Source organism: Oncorhynchus mykiss, chromosome 11 (assembly GCF_057628025.1).
Source record: "Oncorhynchus mykiss isolate SJ-2025 chromosome 11, ASM5762802v1, whole genome shotgun sequence".
NCBI lineage: Eukaryota > Metazoa > Chordata > Actinopteri > Salmoniformes > Salmonidae > Oncorhynchus > Oncorhynchus mykiss.
Genome location: NC_143032.1, coordinates 35,595,183 through 35,605,065, shown reverse-complemented (window position 1 = coordinate 35,605,065; position 9,883 = coordinate 35,595,183). Strand labels below are relative to the sequence as shown.

The 9,883-nt window shown below is 44.6% G+C and overlaps 1 protein-coding gene across 1 annotated transcript; it reads left to right on the top strand.

Annotated features, from left to right (window-relative positions):
* The first annotated feature begins 2,064 nt into the window (after positions 1-2,064).
* On the top strand, positions 2,065-8,900 carry LOC110535008 (transmembrane protein 236-like). The gene is made up of 4 exons (XM_036936615.2): positions 2,065-2,789; positions 3,227-3,299; positions 6,547-6,670; positions 7,187-8,900. Exons 1-4 carry the CDS (start codon positions 2,380-2,382, stop codon positions 7,933-7,935), a joined length of 1,356 nt encoding a protein of 451 aa, XP_036792510.1. The 5' UTR covers positions 2,065-2,379; the 3' UTR covers positions 7,936-8,900.
* The last annotated feature ends 983 nt before the right edge of the window (positions 8,901-9,883 follow it).

Below are 9,883 nucleotides of genomic sequence, written 5' to 3'. Positions count from 1 at the left end.
GCTTATTATTCCGAGCAGTGTGTCTTCACACGGCTAGCGAATACCTCACAGCCAGTAAAGGGTCACTGGAGAGTAACCCAATGCACGTAAATGCAATTGGGACCCGGGCCATAATTGCCAATGTTTGTGTTAAAGTCTGCCCAGTGCATGTCTCATTATAAACTCAGCAAAAGAAGAAACGTCCTCTCACTGTCAACTGTGTTTATTTTCAGCAAACAATACATGTGTATATTTTTGTATGAACATAACAAGATTCAACACCTGAGATATAAACTGAACAAGTTCCATAGACATGTGACCAACAGAAATTGAATAATGTGTCCCTGAACAAAGGGGGGGTCAAATCAAAAGTAACAGTCAGTATCTGCTGTGGCCACCAGCTGCAGTAAGTACTGCAGTGCATCTCCTCCTCATGGACTGCACCAGGTTTGCCAGTTCTTGCTGTGAGATGTTACACCACTCTTCCACCAAGGCACCTGCAAGTTCCCGGACATTTCTGAGGGGTATGGCCCTAGCCCTCACCCTCCAATCCAACAGGTCCCAGACGTGCTCAATGGGATTGAGATCCGGGTTCTTCGCTGGCCATGGCAGAACACTGACATTCCTATCTTTCAGGAAATCATGCACAGAACCAGCAGTATGGCTGGTGGCATTGTCATGCTGGAGGGTCATGTCAGGATGAGCCTGCAGGAAGGGTACCACATGAGGGAGGAGGATGTCTTCCATGTAACGCACAGCATTGAGATTGCCTACAATAACAACAAGCTCAGTCCAATGATGCTGTGACACACTGCACCAGACCATGACGGACCCTCCACCTCCAAATCGATCCCTCTCCAGAGTACAGGCCTCAGTGTAACCATCACCCCTGGTGAGACAAAACCACGACTCGTCAGTGAAGAGCACTTTTTGCCAGTCCCGCCTGGTCCAGCGACTAGGGGTTTGTGCCCATAGGTGATGTTTTTGCCGGTGATGTCTGATGAGGACCTGCCTTACAACAGGCCTACAAGCCCTCAGTCCAGCCTCTCTCAGCCTATTGTGGACAGTCTGAGCACTGATAGAGGGGTTGTGCGTTCCTCGTGTCACTTCGGCAGTTGTTGTTGCCATCCTGTACCTGTCCCGCAGGTGTGATATTTGAATGTGTACCGATCCTGTGCAGGTGTTACACATGGTCTGCCACTGCTAGGACGATCAGCTGTCCGTTCCTGTCTCCCTGTAGCATGTAGGTGTCTCACAGTACGGACATCGCAATTTATTGCCCTGGCCACATCTTCAGTCCTCATGCCTCCTTGCAGCATGCCTAAGGCACATTCACGCAGATGAGCAGGGACCCTGGGCATCTTTCTTTTGGTATTTTTCAGAGTCAGTAGAAAGGCCTCTTTAGTGTGCTAAGTTTTCATAACTGTGACCTTAATTGCATACTGTCTGTAAGCTGTTAGTGTCTTAACGACTGTTCCACGGGTGCATGTTCATTAATTGTTTATGGTTCATTGAACAAGCATGGGAAACCGTGTTTAAACCCTTTACAATGGAGATCTGTGAAGTTATTTGGATTTTTACGAATTATCTTTGAAATACATGGCCCTGAAAAAGGGACGTTTCTTTTTTTGCTGAGTTTAGTAGGTTCATTTGCATGGTTAGGTTCACGACTCCAGATTGTCTATCGGATTATCGCTCTCATAACCTCTTCTCAGTCAAATAAGAGTTACTCTTTATTATGATTTTATTTGAAATCTAATAATCTGCATTTATTAATAATATAACTCAATTTCTCATCGGTAACACTTGATTGAGCTTGTCTTAAAAGTGTATTATCTCTCCTCTCTCTTCTCCCAGGCGTTCTATTCCTCCCTCCTTCCCTTTTTCTTCTCTTCATGTCTCCCCTACACTCATTTCTGTCTGGTCTGGAAGGGGATACATCATCTCTACATCTGCTTTATGGCTTTTGGTTGCAGTCCAACACTGTTGTGCCACACTGCTGGCAGAGTGTTGCAGAGGACCACTAGATGGGGATGTGTAGTCATGGCAGAATAAACATGCAACTCACAGGACAGCCAAATGAAAAGAGTGTGCTCTCTCCACTGCTCCTTTAAATAACATGGGACTGCAAGTGTTTGGCGTGGTCCTTGACGATTCTGCTCCATAGGTATATTTTCTCTAGGTTTCACATCTCTTCCCAGGAGTCACACTCTTTCTGAAATATAGTACCCTTGAAGGGCCAGAGAGAGAGAGAGACAAATTGTTTGCAACAGTCATATATAAAGAGGTTAGCGGGGCAGTCACATCACACCGTCATGACTGCGGCGATAAAGGTACACAATGCCTAGTGCAGTGTAAGCAAACGGCAGAACAGCGAGCGGGAGCTGTGGCGTGTGGAAAATGCTAGTGGACACGGACAATGCAACAGGCTCAGGCCTGACTAGCCCTCAGAGGGACAGGGGTCGCCTCACTGCGGACAACAGCCCCCTCTCTCCCTCCCTCCCTCTGAGGGCTAGCCAGCGCAGGGGCTGCCACAGCATGGCCTCGGGGAGGACGCTGAAGTTCGCCCTGTGCGAGGTTCTGCAGTTTGTAGGCCTGTGCGTGCCGCTCTTCATCGTCATGCAAAGGTTCGCCCTCATCGTGGCGCGGGTCAAGAGCATGGCGCAGCCGCCTGGCGACGCCAGCACCGCCTACTGGCTCATCGTGGCCTCCTCTATCGCCTATGTCACCTCCACAGCCCTGCTGGTCTGGGTGCCCATGAAGTACATGGTGTTCACAAATAAGAAGTTTCTTGTCGGCAGGAAGAAGTGGTGAGTGTCTTTCTGGTCTATCTGGTTTGTTTGTTCTGCGGCCTGGCTTGAAATCTATGCTAAGAGCTGTGTCTGAGCTGTAGCTGTATTTTTTGTAAGCATTTCCACTGTAAGGTCTACTACATCTGTTGCATTCGGCGTATGTGACAAATAAAATGTGATTTGATTTTAAATATAACAGCACAGTGTTTTCTGGTCCTGAGCCTTGCGGTGTAGTAATGGTTGTCTGGTCTGTGTGGCATGAACCTGACCGGTAGCTGTGCTGTGTCTGACTCGACTGGCCTGCAATTGGTTTGGCAGTAGCTGTGCAACGTCTATCATGCCAACATTGAGCATTTCCAAATGCATTGATATTTTCCTTTTTCATAACCTCTAGCCTATAACTATTGCTCCTTTCTCTCTTTCATTCTCCCTCTCTCTCTGTCTCTCTCTCTCAGGAGGCCAGTGGCACTGGTCTATGTGATCCTCTCCACATTACCCTGCTTTGCCTTTCTCATCGCCAGCTCAGAGGTAAACCATGTGACCCTGGTGTTATGCATCATTTGTTTATGCTCGTCTCAGTGTGTCCAAGTTTCCGTGACCTTTGACTTAGATTCACCGTTGTAGGTGACCTTTGACACTCAACCTGTTGGTTACCTCTGAAATGAAAGTGACACTTACAGAGAGACATTCTAACTCAGAGGTATTCACATCCAGGCCTTCAGGTCTACATTATTGCTTGTTTCCTGGTACCCCTGGTACCCCTGGTAGTTAATTAATAGATTAATTATGCTTTTGATTAGTTCCAGAGTCCACTCACCTGATGTGCCAGTTCCGAATCAGTCTAGATGATTCCATGCATATCGAACCCTACTGAGCACGATGCAGACTATTGTCTACACTCTTAGAATTAAGGGTGCAATATTGTTCCCTGGAGTGTAAGTAGATCAAAATACACTTAATGTACCTTCAGAGGTACACATACAGTATGATCTTACAAGGTATTTTACGGTAACTTTTAGGGTACTGCGTGATAAAGAGCATAATGGTACATTTTTTGTACCCAATATTTTGAACATACAATGGGTCAAAAAAGTATTTAGTTAGCTTAAAAAGATGAGAGAGGCCTGTAATTTTAATCATAGGTACACTTAAACAATGACAGACAAAATGAGAAAAACAAATCCAGAAAATCACATTGTAGGATTTTTAATGAATTTATTTGCAAATTATAGTGGAAAATAAGTATTTGGTCAATAACAAAAGTGTCTCAATACTTTGTTATATACCATTTGTTGGCAATGACAGAGGTCAAGCGTTTTCTGTACACACTGTTGCTGGTATTTTGGCCCATTCCTACATACAGATCTCCTCTAGAGCAGTGATGTTTTGGGGCTGTTGCTGGGCAACATGGACTTTCAACTCCCTCCAAAGATTTTCTATGCGGTTGAGATCTGGAGACTGGCTAGGCCACTCCAGGACCTTGAAATGCTTCTTACGAAGCCACTCCTTCGTTGCCCGGGTGGTGTGTTTGGGATCATTGTCATGCTGAAAGACCCAGCCATGTTTCATCTTCAATGCCCTTGCTGATGGAAGGAGGTTTTCACTCAAAATCTCACGATACATGGCCCCATTCATTCTTTCCTTTACACGGATCAGTCGTCCTGGTCCCTTTGCAGGAAAACAGCCCCAAAGCATGATGTTTCCACCCCCATGCTTCACAGTAGGTATGGTGTTCTTTGGATGCAACTCAGCATTCTTTGTCCTCCAAACACGACAAGTTGAGTTTTTCCCAAAAAGTTATATTTTGGTTTCATCTGACCATATGACATTCTCCCAATCTTCTTCTGGATCATCCAAATGCTCTCTAGCAAACTTCAGACGGGCCTGGACATGTACTGGCTTAAGCAGGGGGACACGTCTGGCACTGCAGGATTTGAGTCCCTGGCGGCATAATGTGTTACTGATGGTAGGCTTTGTTACTTTGGTCCCAGCTCTCTGCAGGTCATTCACTAGGTCCCCCCCGTGTGGTTCTGGGATTTTCTGTTTCCCAGGGTACAAACGTATTTTGTGTACCCTTAACTCTTGGATGGTACTGATCTGTACCTTTGCTTACCATAAAAGCAATGTATTGAAGAAAAGTACATATTTGTACCCACCATGTGGCATGTAAGCTATGCGGTTCACACCACTGTATAAAGAGTCAAATTAGTTTAATTTTAATGATGACATTGATCTTGGAACTCACTTGGTGAAGGTCACAGGACTAAAAATGAATGAATCATGTCTCTGTTACTAACAAATACAGTCATGGGTGGTAACTTTACCACTCACTCGAAAAGGCAAGGCACACCAGTACATTTTATTGGAGGCATGGCTTAGTGGGAGCGTGGTTTTCAGTTAGTTATTTTTTGGCTACCCGTGAGTGGAAGTGTTGTACCAGTTTAAGTGGTCTATGGTAGAGGTACACTTTTGCTACTTTAAAGGAACAATTGGCTGTGTTACTGTGGTGGTTCCCTATCAAGGCCTATTTTTCCTTTTCTAAAAGCATGTTTTTGTGTCTATGGACTGTATGTAAGAAAAGTATGAACTGGGGTACAATTATGTATCTTTAACTAAAGGTACAAAGGGCGTACTACAGGGTACCACCCCAGTGACAAGCATTTGTACCCCTTTAGGGACAAATCTACGAGATAAAAACCTGAGTGTACCATCATGACACAACCACGAGATAATGAAGTTATTTGAAGTGCGGTGTCCTAGCGGGGGTCTTATGAGAGAGGAGGGGGTAAAATTGATGAGTTGAGAGTAGCGATAGTATGTTTGATCCCGGATCTCCGAGGCATACATCGAAATTGCTAAGCAATGTACTTCGAAGCAGTGTGCCGACTCCTGTATTACTTTATCAGAAGCACGTGATTAATGACGTCCGGAGCATCGTTTCATCGAACAACCATTGGTTTGGTAGAAGACAAAAAGCCTGCTACATACAGGCTACACAGGATGTGGGACGTTGTAAATAATCATTTAGCTGCTCTAAATTATTTTTACCAGCAGGTGCCACTAGTGTACACTGTGTTGATCACAGCCTAGGGTAATGAACCTATTTTTGACGCTATTGTCTAGAAAACCTAGTTGAGAGGAACATGTAGGTTCTCAGAGGAGCAATCTACAGCCCTATGACCAAGGGGCCACTGATAAGCAGCTGAGTTCCTCTTCCTGTCCCAGCCGCCCTGGTCACATCAGCTGTCCATCTGGCACTTTCCCACTTCCTGTCTGTGAAGAGCCCACCTCCTATGAGCCCACATTCTAGAGGTTCCTGAAGATCCAGGGGTGACCTCAGGTCCTTGGCTTATCTACTCTCTTTCACATAAGAGAAGCCATAAATTAAGCTCAGATGACTCCCAGTCTCTTTTGTTCTGTGTCCTGTAGGCAAGTAGTCCTGGGTTAAGCACATACCAGAGCTAAGTGATTAGCCCACTAATCCAGTATCACAGAGTGTATATAGCACTCATAGGGTGCCATGTAGCATTTGGAGAAGGTTTGGAGGGGAAGACCGGCACATGACCATTTCATTAGATCACAATCAGGGCTAGAAATTGTAATGAAAGCTACTTTATTGAGGAAGATTTTTCTTACTATGACTGATGTGGTTGTCCCACCTAGCTATTGTAAGATAAATGCACTAACTGTAAGTTGCTCTGGATAAGAGTCTGCTAAAATGTCAACGTCATCTGATTCAAATCACAGATTGGTTTTGATCATTGTTTTCTCTCAGGTGCAGATCAATAACAGTATAAGGCAGGACACGTTCGCAGAGCTCCCCGTGTCGCTGATGCTCTTCTCCCTCATCTGCATCGATATCCTGGAGAGGATCCGCCACTGTCGACTCACTGGACATGGTGAGAGTGCAAAAAGCTCTGTGTTCTGCACACACGTTTAACTGAACGCTAGCTAGCTACTGTAGTCTGAATACTGCCTGATCCTCTGCCAACTCACGACTAATTTCATTAAGACAACAATAGTGTACACTATCGGAGGATATGTTCTATATAGAGATACAGTATGTATCTCAGGAAATGAACAGGAAATTCTCTGTACAACCCCCCCAATTGATTTTTGGTAACACAGTGTTGAATTGGCAAAAACCATTACCTGTTCTAAGGACGGCTGTCACTTTCTTGGAATCCCTTTATTAGAGGAAATAACCAGATCCTGTCATTTTCCACTGATCAGAAATGCTATTGTATTATGGTAAAATATAGTGCCCATAGAGCCCAGAGAGACCGTCGCTGTATTGTCCTGTGTTCTACACTTTTGGGCTGTGCGGTGTGCATGTTTGTGCCATAATGAGATGTTCTGATCTGCGTCATTCAGTCACGGCTAACATACTCATGTGCTGTTGTCTTTCCGTCCAGCTAATGAATTGGACCGAGATGCTGAGATCCCTTCCAATGTCCTCACACACGTGGAGCACCTACGTGGAACCCCAGTGACACCAGTAAACCCAGCAAACCCTGCGTCACCCGTAACGCCAGCTGTGCCCGGGCAACCTGCACAACCAGGGCAACCTGGTGGTCCAAATGGGCAGGACCAGAACGGGGCGGGCTCACGACCAGAGGCCAATGGGACTTTCCAGGGGATGTCAGGTAACCAGATACCAGGGAGACAGTTTAGCATTTCAGGCCTGAGCTCACGCTCGGCACGCTCAGCACGTTCGGCACGCTCGGCACACTCTGTCAGCACGTCGGTGGACCGTGGAGTCTCACCAAATGCGTACACAGGGCCGCTGCACTTCCTGTGTGCCAGCGATGCCCGAGCCGAGGTATTTGTGGACAGCTTTCTGTTCTGGATGGACACAGTGGAGATGGTGAGGGTGGCTGGGCACCCAGCGGTCTACTACTCGGGCTGGGTGTTCCCTATCTACATCTTTAGCTACCTGTCGTGCCTGCGGCTGGTTGTCATGCCCCACAGTCCCCTGCTATCATCACTAGGCGTGGCCCTGCAGGATTTGCCCTTCCTGTTTGTGCGTATCGGCCTCATCGCCTTCTTCGGCTTTGTCACTCCCCTCCTCTACCTGATGAAGAACCTGCTCGTCTGCCTGGCCTTCATCTACTTCAACTTTATGACCAAGCTGAGGGTCTTCAACACCGAGAGGATGTTCTGATCTGAGTCGCCAGCCAAGGATGAGAAAAAAAACAATGGACAACAACCCACTGGGCAAAAACTGGTTTCCATATCATTTCAATCCCCCCCAAAACTGTAAGGGAATTTATTTATTTGTTTTTACATTTTTTTTTTTTTACCTAAATCCAATGTCATGGTGATATTTTTTGTTCATTTCACATTGTATTCACAACTCAACCAAATGTAAATCAAAACTAGACGTTGAAATTACGTCTGTGCCCAGTGGAAATGGAGTTCATAACAGAGACACCAAACCAAAACAACAACTGACTCACGCAGCGATGAGAAGAGATGGAGCGGATTCCTGTGTTCGGCACAGCAAAGAGAGATTGATCCATTTCATAATGATGATTCTGATTAAAGGAGGGACAGGATGACAATTGTGGAGCTTTTTGCAGGCTAAAAGGGAACTCTTTGGCAATGTGTTCCCGTAAAGGGGATGGAGGACATTGACTGTCAGAGGACTATGTGTTGTCTTGGTGTTATCTTATTTCCTATTTGTTCAACGTTGTTTTTTACCCCGCAACTCTCCTTGCCCCCTTGTCCCCAACCTGAACCATGGCACTTTGAGAATGTAAAGAACCTGTCATGTCACTTACAGATTTGATAACAGATAATATATGATGTTTCTATTCTATTACCATAAAGTGCAGTGAATTGTGTAAGAATATACATCCATGTTGTTATACATCCCAGATTTTCTTCCCTTGCTAGGTTATCATATCCACACATTTAAAACAAAGCGTGAGTTTGTACAAATGAAACATATTTTTGGGTGTAAAAATGTATAAAGACAAATAGAAAATCGGAGAGAAAAAAAATACATCTGTTTTATGATATGATTTCACGTGAGCATGAACTGTGTATGACTGCATTTATATGCGTGTGTTACCGGCCTCAGTCTGTAGGTGGCCTGTAATAGTAAAAAGAACGGACACACGTTTACGTTTGCCAAGATCTGTCGCTTTCTATATTATGACGATTTTTTTTGTCTTCTACAATTGTCTTTTTTCTTGTACGTACACTACCGGCCAAAAGTTTTAGAACACCTACTAATTCAAGGGTTTTTGTTTATTTTTATTGTTTTCTACATTGTAGAATAATAGTGAACACATCAAAACTATGAAATAACACATATGGTATCATATAGCAACCAAAAAAAGTGTTAAACAAATCAAAATATATTTTATATTTGAGATTCTTCAAATAGCCACCTTTGCCTTGATGACAGCTTTAAACACTCTTGGCATTCTCTCAACCAGCTTCACCTGGAATGCTTTTCCAACAGTCTTGAAGGAGTTCTCACATATGCTGTGCACTTGTTGTCTGCTTTTCCTTCACTCTGCGGTCCGACTCATCACAAACCATCTCAATTTGGTTGATGTCGGGGGATTGTGGAGGCCTGATCATCTGATGCAGCACTCCATCACTCTTCTTCTTGGTCAAATAGCCCTTACACAGCCTGGAGGTGTGCTGGGCCATTGTCACCAGCAAAGCACCCCCACACCATCACACATCCTCCTACATGATTCCATATGTGTTATTTCATAGTTTTGATGTCTTCACTATTATTCTACAATGTAGAAAATAGTAAAAATAAAGAAAAATCCTGGAATGAGTAGGTGTGTCCAAACCTTTGACTGGTACTGAATATACAGTGGCAAGAAAAAGTATGTGAACCTTTTGGAATTACCTGGATTTCTGCTTAAATTGGTCACAACAATAGACAAACACAGTCTGCTTAAACTAATAACACACAAAAAATTATATGTTTTCATGTCTTTATTGAACACACCTTGTAAACATTCACAGTGCAGGGTGGAAAAAGTATGTGACCCTTGGATGTAATAACTTGTTGACCCTCCTTTGGAAGCAATAACCTTAACCAAACATTTGATGTAGTTGCGGATCAGACCTGCACAGCGGTC

Excerpts from the sequence above, each read along its gene's own strand:
- LOC110535008 (XM_036936615.2), top strand. The coding sequence starts at position 2,380 with ATGCTAGTGGACACGGACAATGCAACAGGCTCAGGCCTGACTAGCCCT. Across the intron at positions 2,790-3,226 it reads CTTGTCGGCAGGAAGAAGTG|GAGGCCAGTGGCACTGGTCT; the intron begins GTGAGTGTCTTT and ends TCTCTCTCTCAG. Across the intron at positions 6,671-7,186 it reads CTGTCGACTCACTGGACATG|CTAATGAATTGGACCGAGAT; the intron begins GTGAGAGTGCAA and ends CTTTCCGTCCAG.